Source organism: Xiphophorus maculatus, chromosome 6 (assembly GCF_002775205.1).
Source record: "Xiphophorus maculatus strain JP 163 A chromosome 6, X_maculatus-5.0-male, whole genome shotgun sequence".
Lineage (NCBI taxonomy): Eukaryota > Metazoa > Chordata > Actinopteri > Cyprinodontiformes > Poeciliidae > Xiphophorus > Xiphophorus maculatus.
In genome coordinates, this window is record NC_036448.1 from 27,918,101 (window position 1) to 27,935,020 (window position 16,920).

The 16,920-nt window shown below is 40.0% G+C and overlaps 2 protein-coding genes across 5 annotated transcripts in view; both read left to right on the forward strand.

Moving 5' to 3' along the window:
• znf622 (zinc finger protein 622) overlaps positions 1–15,230 on the forward strand; it is a 31,222-nt gene extending 15,992 nt beyond the window's left edge. Inside the window, exons 1-7 of one of the 4 annotated variants that reach the window (XM_023335355.1) lie at positions 1,391–1,467; positions 11,056–11,623; positions 12,397–12,663; positions 13,139–13,301; positions 13,436–13,548; positions 13,615–13,758; positions 14,459–15,230. In XM_023335355.1, the coding sequence (XP_023191123.1) occupies positions 11,062–11,623; positions 12,397–12,663; positions 13,139–13,301; positions 13,436–13,548; positions 13,615–13,758; positions 14,459–14,589 (1,380 nt within the window). In that variant the 5' untranslated portion in view covers positions 1,391–1,467; positions 11,056–11,061 and the 3' untranslated portion in view covers positions 14,590–15,230. Of the gene's footprint in view, positions 1–1,151; positions 1,270–1,382; positions 1,468–1,547; positions 1,671–2,016; positions 2,088–2,314; positions 2,439–2,952; positions 4,553–9,636; positions 9,743–11,055; positions 11,624–12,396; positions 12,664–13,138; positions 13,302–13,435; positions 13,549–13,614; positions 13,759–14,458 lie in introns of those variants that run through there. The other 3 variants (XM_005796592.3, XM_023335354.1, XM_005796639.3) reach the window with 3 other exon arrangements.
• LOC111608863 (tripartite motif-containing protein 16-like) lies at positions 6,281–9,559 on the forward strand. Its single transcript, XM_023335326.1, has one exon. The coding sequence runs from the start codon at positions 6,970–6,972 to the stop codon at positions 8,674–8,676; it is 1,707 nt and encodes a 568-aa protein (XP_023191094.1). The 5' UTR covers positions 6,281–6,969; the 3' UTR covers positions 8,677–9,559.
• Positions 15,231–16,920: the final 1,690 nt, after the last annotated feature.

Consider the following 16,920-nt stretch of genomic DNA (forward strand, 5'->3'; position numbering starts at 1 on the left):
ATCAAGCCAGAAACAATTCCACTTGGCCTGGGTTAAACTACGCAGTTATCTTCTGTTCGCTCTGTTCCCCACATATTGTATTTTAAACATAGTTTTAGCCAAAACGTAACAACTCCTGATGTAATAAAATTTTCACATACATTAAAAAGCCTCTCATATATTTCATAGCTGACCTGGGGTTGGATCATTGTTCATCACAGCATGACCAGAGTATTATCACGTCCAGTGTGTTGGGTTGGCTTTGAAACAAGGACAGATGAAGGATCAACATTCCAGCGCCTGGATTTAAGGAGGAAACATGCCTTACATTTTACACTCTTACCTGGTTTTTCCCACACCAGTCACAGTTTATCCTTGTTATGTAAAATAAAAACACAAAGGGAACTCCCAGGAAAGAAATGAAAGTTTTATATTTCAGCTGTCTCTGAATTCCCATCTTACTCTGGAAAAGTCCGGTTTCCGTCCGACTCCTGTTGTAGCAATCATCCTCCTGTTGTTTCTTTGGACATGACTAGATTTAGTGGTGACACTGGATTTTGACAGGCTGTTTTACATGCACTAAATCCTCAGCTAAATATATGCATCAACATCAGTTATGCAAAGAAAAAAACAGCAAGTGATGTTCATACACATCATTTCAAGCCTTTCTTTCTGTTATTTATGATTTTCCACTTAGAGCTAAATAAAACATGACCATTGAGGTTATAGTATCACATCTGATCAATACAAACTGTTTTTAATAACAATAATTGTGCTTTTACATGTCTTTCAAAATTGTTTTTCCTACAGTTGCATTTTTATGGTGCATTCAAGTACATCGCTTGCATTGGATTATCTAAACATCAAAACACCTTAAAAGTGATGTGTACATTTTTATTCTGCGCAGTCTTGTTTAAAAAACATTTTTTATTTGTTTCTAATTATTAAAGGAACCAAAAACCTTGACTTTATTTTTTTGTGTTACTACTCTAATATATACAAAGTTAAACTGCTTAATGTAATTTGGTAAAAATCTGTCCAATAATAAACAGACGCCTGTTTTATTGAAAAACCTTTTTAACAGTTCAGCCGTTTTGGATCCTCATGTGATGAAGGGACACATTTTTCAGCTTCAGTGACTGATTCTGGTTCTTGGGTTTGTGTGATTCTAGTTGGGAGATCATTGATTCTGGGCAGGACAGCCGGTCCAGAACCGGGCCTCAGCTCGGTGACTCCCTGAGACTTTTCATCCAGGAGATGTCGGCGTTCAAACAGCAAAACCCTGGCAAGGTGAGGCTGACAACCTGGCAACCTGAGCTTGAGTTAAAATCAAAAAACAGAAAGAAATCAGAAAAACCAGGAGGAGGAGTGAGGATGTTCTGTTTGTGTTTTTTCTGCTGTAGTTCTGCCTGCTGGTTTGCAGCCTCTGCACCTTCTTCGCTGTGTTGGGTCGCTACGTTCCAGGAATCGTTATTTCCTATATCATATGTGAGTGAAGCGACCTGTCGCTCTTTCCTATTGATTTTATAATTATTGTTGCATCGATCGTTGTTGTTTCCTTCCTGTAGTGCTAGGTATTTTCCTGTGGCCTTTGATTTCATCTCAAGACAAAAGTTTGTGGCTGAAGCCAGTTCTGCAGAAGCTGGACTTCGGCATCGGGCAATTTTTTAATAAAATCAAGCAGAACCATGGTAAGTACTAAACACTATTTTTCTTTAAAATAAGCAGACTTATTAGTAATCTGTTAAAGTCTGCAGGCCTTTGAAATGATTTTACTCTGTAGTGGGGGGTAACATGCTCCCCTCTGCAAACCCGAACCTGAATATTGAATCCACATATTAAACAATAGCAGCCATAATGTATTTTTAGATAAATGCAGTATAACTTTATTCATTTTTTGTAAAAACTTCTTCCAAATAAGCTCACAAATAAATTAAAATATTCAATCCATGAAGGTGTTTTTCATTGTCTTTTCTTTTTAAACAAAGTTGCATTTATTTGAATTTAATCTGATCCTTGATGATTCGATCTTTTCAGAGAAGAGACTCGTTCAGGCTGAGATGGAGAGAGAAGGCGCCGAATCCGACCTTTCTTCAATGTTTCCCAAGGTTTGTAATTGATTTTCGCCTTTTGGATCTGATTCTGTTCACTAACAGGGTCCAGTTAGAACAACTGGAATTCACCACTTATGATCCTGATGAGTCTCGTTAGCTTGTTAAACCTGCAGTGGGAGTCGGGTGGGTTGTTGTTCAAAGTCAGAGTTTTTTCCCTACATTTTATACAACTGACAGCTTTTAGTGCAAAAGGTAACATTTCTGTGTTTCTGGTGAGCCAGCTCGACTCCACGGTGTGTAAAGACATGTCGGTGTCAGATACTGAAGTGTCTGACGTGACCTGGACGGATAACGGCACCTTCAACCTGTCAGAGGGACACACGCCGCAGACGGAGAACTCGGAAGGTCAGAATTACAGAACCTGTTTATGTCTTTCTTAGTCTGTGGATTGTCAGTTTATTGACATTTCACAGGTTTGTCCTGCAAGAATATACACTTAGTGCCATCTAGTGGTGGAATTTAGATACTACAGCACATGCAGGCGACACAAAGCCTGGTTTTCTCTCAGTAACACGGCAACCTCTTAAGATTAAGTTGGTCTTTGAAAGCGCTGCTGGTATGTTCTCAAATTTCCAATTGATATTTCTGTTGATTAAGAATAATTCTGGTGTTTGTTAGAAAGCAGCATTTCTTTTATTGAGACTTTTATAACTTTGAGATAAATATTTTCTGAGAACATTTATTGTACATATATTTAAGTGCTGTATTGTTTGTTACTGTGTATTATTTCTGAAGGTCTGTATGTTCACAGCTCAGTTCTGCCCTCCTTCAGCTGGCGATGGAGGATGAAGACATGACAGCCCTGGTTGGTTATTCTGTGGTTCTTAATCATTTCTTGGTCCAACTCTGCTTCTTTCAGAACTTGATAAAGAGGAATTGTTCACCGCTGGTCTCCCAGATTTTCCTTCCCTTGATAACGGCACAACAACCAACGGTGACGACGACCTCAGTCTTGACCTTTCCTTACCTCCACCTCAACAAATCAAATCAAAGCGATCGCCTCCTCCGTCACACGAAGGCCAACCGGGTGACAGCGCCCTGGAACTGGTCAACCAGCTGGCCGGCGACGTCATCGCCGCCGCCGTTACGTCCGCCATCCAGGAGAGGATAGAGGCCGCAGTCGGCTGCTTGGCTCTGAGCGAAGACCCCAAGAGGTCAAGGCCTCCGGATTCGAGCCGGCTGCTGGACCTGGCCGAGGAGTCTGACAGCGAGGTGGAGGACTTTGAGCTGCTGGACCAGTCTGAGCTGGAGCAACTGGAAGGGGAGCTGGGGTTGGTAGAGGAGAAGACGAAACCCAAAGAGGAGGAACCGGCCAAGACCGACAAACCAGCCTCGTCTGGATTCTTCTCTAAACTCCTCAGACGCCACTGATTGGTGAAAAGTTTGGCAGGGAGGGTAGATGGTCACGAAGGACAGTCAGAGTTTCTGTCACTTTTGGCTTCATTTTGAGGAGAAAATATTAAAATTTGTATCTTCTAGAGCTAGCATTCGCATTTGAAATATCTATTTCAGCACATGTGCAGCAGAGGCTCATTTACTTTAGTACAAATGTCGAAATCATCACGATGTGGAAGTTCTTAAAGGAAACAACCTGTGATTTGAGATCTGTCTGCAGTAAAACAGCCTGGATAAAGAAAAGGAAGCTAGGAATGTACAAGCCTATCATTGTTGTTCCACACTAGATTCTACAAAGTTTAAAAAGAACTTAAAAGCCTCACAGTAGGTCAGACCGTCAACCTTTAAACAAGTTAGTACTTGTTTTATGACATTTCTCGTCAAATAAGTTTCTGCACCTCCACAGTCAGTGTAAGCCATCCTGCAGCAGCCAGTCAGAGGAAATCATGAACCTCAAAACAACATTTAATCTTTCTCAGGTGCTCATACTGAGGCCTTACAGTCTGAGGATGTTTTATGGCTGGTGCTGCAGGACTTCACATTATTAACATGCATTACAATCATAAACCCAACGTCACACTTTCCTGCTCCTTATTTCTAACAACAATACTGCAGGTTTATCTTTGACAGGCAGGCCAAACTTATTGTTAAACTCTGAGCTTCTCTGTCTCTCACCGATCAGTACAGCAGATCCTGGGTGCAATTTGGAGGTGTGTGCATTGCTTCTCAACTGGGAACTCAACATATCCCAGTTTCCTTTAGCAAGGAGTCTGAGGTTACTGGGGTGCTTGTCCTCATGAATACTGTAGTGTGGATTACTCGTTGCCAAGAGGGAATTTATCAGGAGCAAAAATGACCAGAAATGTTGATGTGATGAGAGTTGGAGTTTTATTCACCTTTTGCATGTTTTTCTTCTTCCATTTGGGTCTCGAATGCTTCTACAAGCAGCCCGAGTGCCTGAAAAATACACCCAACCATTTTTTGACAATAATTTAAAGCTTTTTGGTGCCCAGAAAAAGAGTCATTTCAAAAACATACCCCGATTTTTAAATCACAATCAACAGGCACTGCACTGTTAGCAACCCCAGCTGAGCTCCAACACATTTGGTCAGCTGGCTTTCCCAATTCTTGTGCTGTACAATGGCTGCTGGAAAAGAGAAGTGTTTTGTTGTTGACATGCCATCCAGAAACCACTTTGCTGCATTCTTGTTGGTTGTGCAGGAGGCTCCACTTCTGCTTTTCAAAGATGTACGGTTGTATAATTGCAGATCTGATTTCAGCCATTTTCAGGTGAGAGACTAACTGAGTTGGGGGGCGTGGCCAGCGGTATCTTATCTGGATTTAAAGTAACAGGACGCGCCGAAACAGCTCATTGTGAAAGGAGATCAAAAATAGGCAGAACGGAGCAGAATAAAATGTCTTTATCTAAGAATGATTTTGTTAGATCTATCCTAACCTGCTCATGAAAACATAATTGACCACCTATCATTTGGTGTGAAGCTGTTCTACCTGGCTGCCAGCTTGCTTGTACCCTACAAACTTCTTTCTTTTCGTCCAGTATGAGGTCGTGAAATTAGTTTTTTGAAAACAACACAGATAAGACACTGACTACTCATACTGACTCCACAGAAGCAATCCTAACCAGTCACCTGAAATCTGGCTTAGTTCTTTCAGCTACATTACCCAGAAATCCAAAGAAGTGAGCGAGTTAATGGTGACAGTCACTGCATAGTTACATTTTTCAGGCTGAGATGAAAACGTTGTTCATGACTGGATGATTGATGATGAAGGTTTAAAGAAGATAATCAGGCTCATCCTGCGTTAGGATCTGAGTGTTCCTTACTTTATCAAACATTTTGCAGCTTTTTCACTTGTCTTTTGATGCAACGTGCAGCCGGTCTCAGAATAATATGCATGAATATCTAAAGAAACATCCAACAGAAGGACTTTAGGAGATTTTGTGGATTCATGGCGGAGAGCTGCTGGGATCCCAGTGAGGAAAAACAGAGAAATTAGACTGACTGTGAATTCTGTTGGAACAATAAAAGAAACAAAGTTTGATAATATAATTGTACTGACTTTTATTTTCCACAATATTATCCTCTTTCATTTGTTGTTTCATTTTTATTTTTGATATTTGTTTCACCATATGATGTTAGTTCCAGCTGTGACAGTTTCTGCTTTAAACTGCAAGGTCATATGAATGCAAAATAATAATAAAGAATCAAGATTACATTGTTTTTTATTATTTGACCAAACAAATCCAGCAATTATTTCTGACCACATTAATCAGAAGTGATGCATCTCAATTATTTTACCAGCAGATGGCAGAAAATGGAAAACAAATTGACTTATTGTGACCCAGAATGAGGCACGATAATGTGAAAACTCCCAGCCTGTATTTCCCCCAGACCACTGATTGGTATTTATTCATTTCTGCCATAATTCAAAAGCTCAGCTGTGTGAATTTGGATTAGCTTACTGCATGGGATTTAAGGAAAAATATGATTGAAGTGGAAAATAATTTAAAAATGCTAAAATTTAATGTACTTTAATGTCGTTCAAGTCATTAATTCAATAAATTATTTTAAAGCATCCTGTTCGATCTTAATGATATTTTTATTTGTAGACATGAGGGAATTTTGCTGATTTTTATTTTAGTTTATCTAATTATATATATATATATATATATATATATATATATATATATATATATATATATATATATATATTTTTTTTTTTTTTTTTTTTTTTTTTAAAGCCACCAATGACAAATGAGGGGATTTCCAGGAGTTCTAGTTCTTCTTTCTAACTTGATCTAACATCAAAAAATTAAATGTCAACAAAACAAATACAAGAATAACAAGAAATCTCAGTTTGAGATGTTTATATTTTATTATTTCAGTGGGCTGCTGCTGCTGCTAGTATTTTTGTCAGCAGATGGAAATCTTATGATCTTTGCTCCTCATAAAGATTTCTGTTGAGTTGCTGTTTAGGATATTCACCACTAGGGGGAGCTGCAGACCCGGGACCCTGTAATGTTGCTTAAATCTAAACAAATATACAAAACATCGCAGTTTGACGGAATTAAAAACTAAAATTATAGAGTCATTACTCAGAAGTTAGGATTTAGTGACGTTTATAAGTTCTTGAGGTTTTCTATATTTTGTCATTAAGAAATGCTTTCTGAACTAAACTCCAGCATTTAAAAAAAATCAGCATTTGGTTTTTTTAGACGGGGAGAAAATTGTATTATTATTATCCAGTAAATGTCTAAAAGAAGCTCATAATGAAATTTAATGGACAGTAGAACTGATTGACAGAAAACCTTCAGGTTGAGTCTTTACTCAAACAGAAACGCGTCACATTTTACTGTGACCAAACCTGATCAACAGCTCTCCTCTTGGTATTCCCACCATTTCCTGTCAGGTCACATATTTGCTTGTTCCTTCCCCTTCTGTGCTCAAGTTTAAATATAGGTATGACTCAACAGTCACAGTTACAGAAAACAGAAATGGAGCAGCAGGCAGTTCAGCTGGACCGAGAAACTTTCTCCTGTCCGATCTGTTTGGATCTACTGAAGGATCCGGTGACGATTCCCTGTGGACACAGCTACTGTATGAACTGTATTAACACCCACTGGGATGAACAGGATAAGAAAGGTATGTACAGCTGCCCTCAGTGCAGAAAAACCTTTATACCAAGGCCTGACCTGGAGAAAAACACCATGCTAGCAGCTTTAGTGGAGCAGCTGAAGAAGACTGGACTCCAAGCTGCTGCTGCTGATCACTGCTATGCTGGACCTGAAGATGTGGCCTGTGATTTCTGTACTGGGAGAAAACTGAAAGCCATCAAGTCCTGTTTAGTCTGTCTGGCCTCTTACTGTGAGAAACACCTTCAGCCTCATCATTATTTAGCAACTTTCAGGTACCACAAGCTGGTCGAGCCGTCCAAGAACCTCAAGGAGAACATCTGCTCTAAGCATGATGAGGTGATTAACATGTTCTGCCGCACTGATCAGAAGTGTATCTGTAGTCACTGCTTAATTAATGACCATGAAGGTCATGACACAGTGTCAGTTGCAGCAGAAAGGACTGAGAGGCAGAGAGAGCTGGAGGAGAGACGAGGAAACATCCAGCAGAGAATCCAGGACAGAGAGAAAGATGTGAAGCTGCTTCAACAGGAGGTGGAGGCCATCAATCACTCTGCTGATAAAACAGTGGAGGACAGTGAGAAGATCTTCACTGAGCTGATCCGTCTCCTCCAGAAAAGAAGCTCTGATGTGAAGCAGCAGATCAGATCCCAGCAGGAAACTGAAGTGAGTCGAGTCAAAGATGTTCAGGAGAAGCTGGAGCAGGAGATCACTGAGCTGAAGAGGAAAGACGCTGAGCTGGAGCAGCTCTCACACACAGAGGATCACAACCAGTTTCTCCTCAACTACCCCTCACTGCCAGCACTCAGTGAGTCTACACACTCATCCAGCATCAACATCCGTCCTCTGAGACACTTTGAGGACGTGGCAGCAGCTGTGTCAGAGCTCAGAGAGAAACTACAGGACGTCCTGAGAGACTCATATAAAATCATCTCACTGAAAATCAGGAAGGTGGGTGTTCTACTGCCAGAAGTAGAACCAAAGAGCAAATCTGACTTTTTAAGATATGCATGTAAAATCACATTGGATCCAAACACGGCTCACACACAGTTGGTGCTATCAGAAGGGAACAGGAAGGTGACATTGATGAATCAACCTCAGTCTTATCCAAGTCATCCAGGCAGATTCATTGGGTGTTGTCAGGTTCTGAGCAGAGAGAGTTTAACTGGACGTTGTTACTGGGAGGTGGAGTGGAGAGGGAGAGGAGGATTTGTAGCTGTTTCATACAATAATATCAGCAGAGCAGGAGGTGGGAATGAATGTGCATTTGGTCGGAATAACAAGTCTTGGGCTTTGGATTGTTACCAGAAAAAATATACACTTTTTCACAAGAACATCAAAACTCCCGTCTCAGGTCCAGTTTCCTCCAGAGTCGGAGTGTACCTGGATCACAGAGCAGGTATTCTGTCCTTCTACAGCGTCTCTGAATCCATGACTCTGATCCACAGAGTCCAGACCAGATTCACTGAGCCGCTACATGCTGGAGTTTGGATTTATTATACCAAAGACGCTGCAGAGTTCTGTAAACTCAGATAGACTGAGTTTGAATTTCTCTGTGTTGAATTTTTCTGTGACATGTTTTGTATTGCTGTTTTATGTATTTGGTTGTACTTGAACTAAGAAAAAAACTGTGGAGAGTCACTTTCGTCTATTCTTAAAATTTTTGGACACGTTATTTTACCCTGTTTGGAAATTCAAAGCAAATGTTTTCATTGCTGCTGTCTGGGGTTTCCAAACTTTTCAGCCTTGTGACTTAAAGTAACATAGCCAGAGATTGGCGACCTCATAAAATACATATAGTTATTTAATTGTATAAGTTTTTAAATAAATTTATTTTATAAAAATTATTTTGGATTATGTACTTTAATCACTTAAAATGCATATTACATTATTTAATGAGACACTTAATGGTAAATTTATTTATTTAATTTTATTCATTTAATTAATTTTGTCTCTATTGGCCCTTAATACACATCAGGGCTCACATTCCTATGACAATGAAAATTATTTTACGATACCCTACTTGGTGTCTTTTGTGAAGCCCTGATCTAGCAGTATTTTTAACTGATAACTAAAATGTAAATATAAAAATGTAGCTTATCAGAAGCTTTCTCTTAAAAAAATTACTATTGCATCAGAAATATCTCTCTGTAGAATTTGTCATTTAAATCTTCTCAACAAAACAAACTAGAAAAATGAGTGTAGTTTCCTTCAGATTTTTTCCCAGGTGAGATTTTGTTGCACCTTATTTTGATTTGCATATTGTTCCGTGTTTGTGTCAATGAATGTGAATCTTTGTTCTAAATGCTATTAAACCAAAAGTGAATTAAAAGTCAATTTCGCTGCTTGCTTTAGTCGGAAAAGCCAGTTTCCGTGTTCACTTACGAGAACAGCTTGACACTCACAACATGGCGGACGTGCTGACGTATCAAGCCTTTTTCTACGATGAGAACGTCGGTATCTCCTGAAGGGGGCGATAGAGCGCCGTTCGGGATTCGGACGGAAGTTCACAGAAGAAGTTTAAAGCTCAGTTTACCCTCGTGTTTACAAGAATAAACGGCTCGGACTCTCAGTCTTAGCAGCGAAAACGTTAAATAAGTAAGTAAGTAATTACTGGATGTAAAAGCAGTTTTTCTAAGATGGGGTTGAAGGTAGAAAAGGTTCGAACTTCAGTTATTTATCGGCTGTTTACCTTAAGCTGGGAGTTTGGCTAGCTTGTTGCTAACAGATATCAGGGCAGTTTATCTAAACTTGTATCGTTTTATGGTTAATCTTTTCTAAGTAATCGCTAAAATGATTGATAATCTGTTTAACAGATTGCTAGCTGAGGTGTAAAAGTTTTCACATTTCTTCTGAAACAATGTGATGAAAGAAGCTGCCCAGAAACCGTTTTATTATTTCAGCCGGTCTTTTTCTGCTGACATTACAGAAATGGGTCTCAATTAAATATAGAAACAACCAAAACAGCAACAAAATGTAGCAAGACGAGTTTAACTGATGCTGACTGACATCAGGGAAGCGACTACCTGTGATTTAAACCAGGGATCACATGATTTTAAGGTCTGGGTGGCTGTGACTGCATGTCCCAGCATTCATAGCGCCACAAATATTATTATTGAAAAACATTTCTCTTTGATATAGGCTTCTTAAGGACTCAACTTACTTAAAATAATAATAATAATGCAACAAGTCATTCTCAAAGATCAATAAACTTTCAATTCGAATGGACATTAAGCACTGGAGCTGGAAGACATTTAAATATCCACAAATAAATAAACAAAACAACAGAAACAATAAATAAAATAAATTATGAAATCTCTGGAAACAAAATTCAGCAGACTGAAACTTTTATCATCCAATTTTAGTTAGAATGAGAGAAAAGATGAAAACGATAAATAATACAAATGGAAATTGTTGAGCTTGTTTTAATTCATCATGTGATTCATTGATTTATTGCTTATTGTGACATGACTATTAATAAAGAAAGTTATTCTTTGTTCTCCTTGTTGTTCTCCTTTTCACTGATTTCAGTTTTTGTGTGAAATCACTGCAGCTGAAATTAAGTTTATCTTGGTTTTTATTCATATCAGTTTTTGGTATTTTCTGCCAGTTTTATAATAGTAATTTTTAACAAACTTAATTTTATTTTCTGTTTTATCATCTGTCTACCTGTGAAGTTGTGATTGTTTTGAAGCACTGAAGTTGTAAATGAGTTATAGAAATAAACTTTGACTTGACTTTTCTGTTCTCAACAAGTTTATTTTCTGGTTAAATAAAAGTAATTATTACATTTGGTTTGAAACATTTCAAACAGAAACTTTTAGACTGATTTCTGTATTTTAATCTGATAATAAGAGTTATATTTTTGTCTTTATTGTGATTGAGAAGTCTAAACATGAGCGATGTGTCCTTCAGGTCGCCATGGCGTCTTACACATGCATCAGCTGCCGGGTGGCCTTCGCCGACGGCGAGGTGCAGCGGGCGCATTACAAAACCGACTGGCACCGCTACAACCTGAAGCGCAAGGTGGCCGACATGCCACCGGTCACCGCAGAGAACTTCCAGGAGCGTGTGCTGGCGCAGCGGGCCGCCGCCAACCAGCAGCTGACCCACGCCGCCGCCACCGAGAGCTGCGGCGTCTGCAGCAAGAAGTTCTCCAGCGCCAACGCCTACCAGAACCACCTGCAGTCCCACAAGCACCAGCAGGCGGAGAGGCAGGCGCTGCTGGCGGCGCAGAGGAAGGTGGAGAGGATGAACGAGAAGAACCTGGAGAAGGGCGTCTGCGACGAGAAGGAGGACAACGACGCCAAGAACGAGGCGCTGCAGCAGGCGCTGAGGGAGCAGCACAGGCCCAACCCGGCCAAGATGGCCAAGGTCCAGACCGCCGCCGCGGCGAAGGCGGAGAAACCGCCCCGCTTGGTGTGGCTGGAGGAGCAGGTGAAGAGACGGGAGAGAGAGGAGGGAGGAGAGGCAGCAGCAGAAGGTAAACAGAGAATAAAAAACATTTAAATGTTTAAATGAAGAAGATTTGTTGTTTTCAGGGTTGGTGCTTGAAAATCCCAGACTTTCTATTAGGGGTTTGGAAAGTTCTTGATTTCTATGTGAAGTCCTTGAAAGTGCTTAATATTCAAACTGCAGTTTGGTAATAATGTGTAATATAAAGTTTCATTAATAAACTAAATTTGGAAATGTACAGTTTAAATCCCATCATAAAAAGACTCATGAACATTTTTTTCTAACTGTCCAAAATTAAATCAGACCAAATGTTTCTTATTTTAGTTCAGTTAGAATTACTAAAATTATATTTGCTAAACACCAGAAAGCTTAGTGAGGACATTTTTATCGTCTGTTTGGACTTTTTCTTTCTATATTCTGAACATTTAATTTAGCATGAAGGTGATTTATCTCAGCTCTTAGATTGGATTGTTTCAATGTAATTAATATTTATTACTCATAATGGCTCAGTGACTTATTGACCATCTTATATTTTACACATTAAAGTCATTGAAATGTGGAGAATTTTTTATTCAATTAGTGTTTTGTTCAGGATGTGTTTTAGACAGACATGTTATATTCAAGGATTCAAGGTTATTTATTGTCATACCAGCTTCAGTTTGTGGTACGAAATTTGAACTCAGGTCCCAGATTAAGAAATTTTCAACACGCACAAAAAAATAAATAGATAAATAATTAAATAAAAATATATAAATTTCACTGTGGGAAAAGTGTCTGACCTGTTTGTGTAAAACCCTCCAGAGGAGTGGGAGGATGTTGACGAGGATGACGAGGATGATGACATGGAGGAAGATGTGGATGAAGAGGAGCTGGTGGAGGAGGAGGAAGGCGGCTCTTCGGGGACGTCGGGCCCCCTGCCGGGCTCGGTCCCCGTCACACACTGCCTGTTCTGCTCCCACCGCTCCCGCTCGCTGCTGAAGAACGTGGCTCACATGACCAAAGTCCACAGCTTCTTCATCCCAGACGTGGAGTTCCTGGTGGACCTCAGGGGCCTCGTCCGGTACCTGGGTGGGTCCCACGGACATCGCTGCACATTCCTCATCATGCTTTACATATTTAGCTTTATATATCAGATACTGAGTAGATTGAGCTTATCAAGTGTTAAGTGGCTATTTTCTTAAACCTGACTTTTCTCTTGTTTGAAGATTCTATCCAGAACATAAAGGGTTAAATTTTTCATTTGCTGAGTAAAAAAGAAACATTAAACTTGAACATAATTTAAAAGGAGGGATACATTTCTGCCAAAAAAAACATCTAATTTTGAGATTAATCTTAGAAATGTTTTAGAAGAAATTTCAACTCAGAAATTTTTTCTAGAAAATTTCTGTCATTAATCTAAAACTTTGTTTTTCCTTGCTTTGGTTTGACTTTTGGATCACAGAAATCTCCTTATTTATTTGAGTTTTTTTTTTTTTAGATAATTTCAAAAATATTTCAGTTTTATTTTGCAAAACAAGAAGATTTCTGAACTTTTTTTTCTCAGGAGAGAAAGTCGGTGCTGGGAACGTTTGCTTGTGGTGCAACGAAAAGGGGCGTTCGTTTTACTCCACAGAGGCGGTGCAGAGTCACATGACGGATAAGAGCCACTGCAAGCTGTTCACAGACGGAGACGCCGCCCTGGAGTTCGCAGATTTCTACGACTTCAGGTGTTTCTCTGGTTTAGATGTTTTTAACCTTCAGTTTGAGGCGATGAACTTTACTGTTTCCTGAAGTTGGAACAGATTTCCTCCTTTGCTTTGTGGAATCGTGATCCGATGTGCTGCTGCTGTTTGTCCAACAGGAGCAGCTACCCGGACCGGAGCGAGGGAGCGGTTGAAGGGACGGACGAGGATCTGCCGGACGAGAAGAACCTGGAGTACGACGATGAGACGATGGAGCTGACGCTGCCTTCAGGTGACCTTCGGTTCCAGCTGCTGGTTTTGGTCTGGAAGCCGTTCAAACCGCTGCTTGTTTCCTCAGGTGCCAAGGTGGGCCACCGCTCCCTCATGAGGTACTACCGGCAGCGGTTCGGGACGCAGCGGGCCGTGGTTCCGGGCCGCAGCGGGAACGCCGTGGGCCGGGTCCTGCGGCAGTACAGAGCCCTGGGCTGGGCGGGAGACGCAGGTGAGACTCCGCTGCGTCTCTGCAGTAAAATATGACGAAAAAGATCATTTATCAAACTTTGGAGGCTGAATCCTCAGTTTGATGCTTCTGGGTTAGAAATGCTTCATGACGTGATTTTTAAAAAAATACAAAAATTCCTTTTTTTGTAGCAAAATTTGGCTTGTTAACTATTAATAATAGTAACAAACAAATATTTTTTATATCCTAAACAATAATTCATCCTCCTGTAAACTTTTTTCTTTAATATATCAAAGTATAGACAGTTGTATATACCAGACCCAGTAAAAAAGTTTATCCTTTTATTTGATCAAATAGATATACATTATAAAAAGAACAATTTTAAAAATATATGTATCTTTATATATTTTATGAAAAATAAATATTTTATAATAAAATAGGAAAAGGAGGCGAAGAGCCTTTATGGTTGAAACATCCTGCAGAAGTCGATCAGTTCAGGTCTAAATGTAGGTCCAATTACCTATCAGCTCTTCTGGATCTATCATTGTAACCATAGCAACCAGACCATAACCAGTTAATCATGATTCATATTTACAGCAGATTTGTGTTTTTATCGTTGAAACGAAAAACATCTACATAAAACCAGCTGTGACGTCAGTGAACTGTTTGTGATTCCCTGACTTCCCTCAGCAGGACGTTTGTCCTCCTGTGTCTTTAACAAAATGTCCGTCTGTCCGTCCAGGCGGCTCGGTCCAGCAGAGACAGAGGGACATGCAGTACGTCCAGAGGATGAAATCCCGCTGGATGCTGAAGACGGGGATGAGCAACAACGCCACCAAGCAGAAGCACTTCAGAGCTCAGGTTATGTTCTGAGAGGGAGAGGAAGCAGCTGCGACACAGACTGCTGCAGCTGGACGATTGCTGCCGGGAAACGAGGGGAACTCGGACTTTTCTGTCTCGTCTTGATTGAAAAGCAGAGATGAGCTGAAAACAAACCGCAAAGCTGAAAAAAGGAGGAACTGTTTTCCTGAACTGAACTGAATCTGATCAGCTTCGTTAGAAAAACAACCGTTAAAGTAAAAATAAAGAGCAAAACTCAAATTCATCAAATTATTCTTACGTTTTACTAATACAGTCACATATAATATGAAAATATTCAGGAGTTCTCCTCCAGGTGAGGCTTAATTAGATTAAAAATGATTTCAAACTGATGATGCTACTGAAATGATTCATCCTGGTTTTTAAATTCATTCACTCATTGAGTAAAAAATTTACACCAAATTTCCTTTCATCATTTTTTTTCTGCAGCTGTTTGAGGAAATTATTTTTGTCTGAAAACTTTAAACTGAAACTCATCTCGGATCAGAAACTGTTGGATTAAATCCATGAAGTGTGTTCATGTTTCACTCCTTTGAATCTTAAATTTAAATGTTAAACTATTTAAAATATTTTAATGTATGTCTTCTGAAACCATTAAATTAAATTTAATTCCCAATAAACAGGTTAAAGTCCTAGATCTTTGGTCTGTGTTAAAATGTTAGCAGCTGCTTGGTTCTCTTATTCCTTGGGTCGGCTCTGAGTGTGACCAGTGTTACGCAGCCTGTTTTTAGCCGATAGCTGAATAATGAATTATGTCATTTATATCAATATTTGTTTGCTTTTTATGACTATATAGTTGTGCTTAAGTATCGTTAACCATATCTTCCAATAACACATAATTAGATAATCATATTTCATGTCAACTTTCAACATTTTTAACACAAACATGGCGGCTGCTGATGGTCTGCCGTACCTCAGGACTGCAGCAGCAGGTAACTTTTGTTAAAATATGTTTATTTTTACATATTTATTGAAATAAACAAGTAAATTTGTACATAATGTGTGAAAAAACCAATCCACTCTGCCGTTTCCCAGCGCTAACTAGAAACAACCAATCAGAGCCAGGAGGCAGGTCTTAGCGTTGTCAATCAGCTTCGCTCCGTCAGCATACCATGCTGTGATTGCTAATTCTGGTTAGCATAGCCATCAGTGACGGTGGGTAAACAGTTTCTCCGCCGTTAGCACATTTAGCAACATGTTCACGAGGATGATTGGCGGTGCTAAGTCCCTCCTCCTGGCTCTGATTGGTTGTTTCTGACAGGAGCGGTGCATTCATTCAGATGACAATATCAACCCAGGAAATGATCTGTCTCATATTATACAGGACATGGTAACAGTTTTAGCTAATATATAAAAACATATTTTTAATAAAAGTTGCATTAATTTGGTTTGTTTATATGATAAACATTTAGTTTTTCAACATTTAGCCGTTATAGCCTCAGAGAATCCACCGTGTCTATAATAGTATTATTTATGACTCGGACCCGTTTCTGTTAAATGATGAAAATAAAAGCCGAACTTCGTCTCTCCCTCCTCTTCCTCGTACGTCAGATTTGTGAATGAGCGTGAGCCTGGAGCGGATGATGTCATGGCGACCCCTCCGCGCTGCTGCGCCGCATTAATGAGCTCAGTTACTCCATTTGTTTGCGGTTCTCCACTTTATATTTGGCAGCCGCTCCACTTCCTGAGTGTGTTTGATGGTTTCGGAGGTTTGGGGCACTCTGCCCGGGCGCACGCCGCCGCTGCACACGGCCGACAGGAAAGGGCCGCGGAGGAGGGGCGGCGCAGACAGGCCGACGGCGAGGAGGAGACTAATTGATCCGGACGACGTGGGAGAGAGATGAGGCATTAGATCTGTGCGAGTCAGAGAGGAGTGATGGATGTCTGAGGGCCGCAGCGGCTCGTTTACGACTCAGATGCTGATTTATGAGACGAGTTTCACCAAGAATTTATGAGCTTCCTTCAAAGTCTTTAAGTTGCTGTTTTTCTGACATCCTGCTGTTAATGAAAAGTTTAAATTGATGCTTGGAAACAGCATGATTGAGTGGATTTGGTGCCTTGTTTTGCATGATTGCATGAAATGACAAATCGTTGTATAACTCCTGAGTTTAGACAATTTCTGTTATCAGCAAAAACTTTCCTGTGCAAACTTCCTCTGAAGCGTCTGATCCTCAGGGGAAATCCGCAGATTATCACCACATTATTCTGGACTGATGGAAGAAGTCCCACATGGAGCAACATTTATTTTAGTTTATTTTTTTATTTGACTTGGTAGGAGACTACGGATTGGGTCACCGGCAAAAAAACAAAACAGAATTTTGACTT

Coding starts and splice junctions, on each gene's coding strand:
- LOC111608863 (XM_023335326.1), top strand. CDS start 6,970: ATGACTCAACAGTCACAGTTACAGAAAACAGAAATGGAGCAGCAGGCA.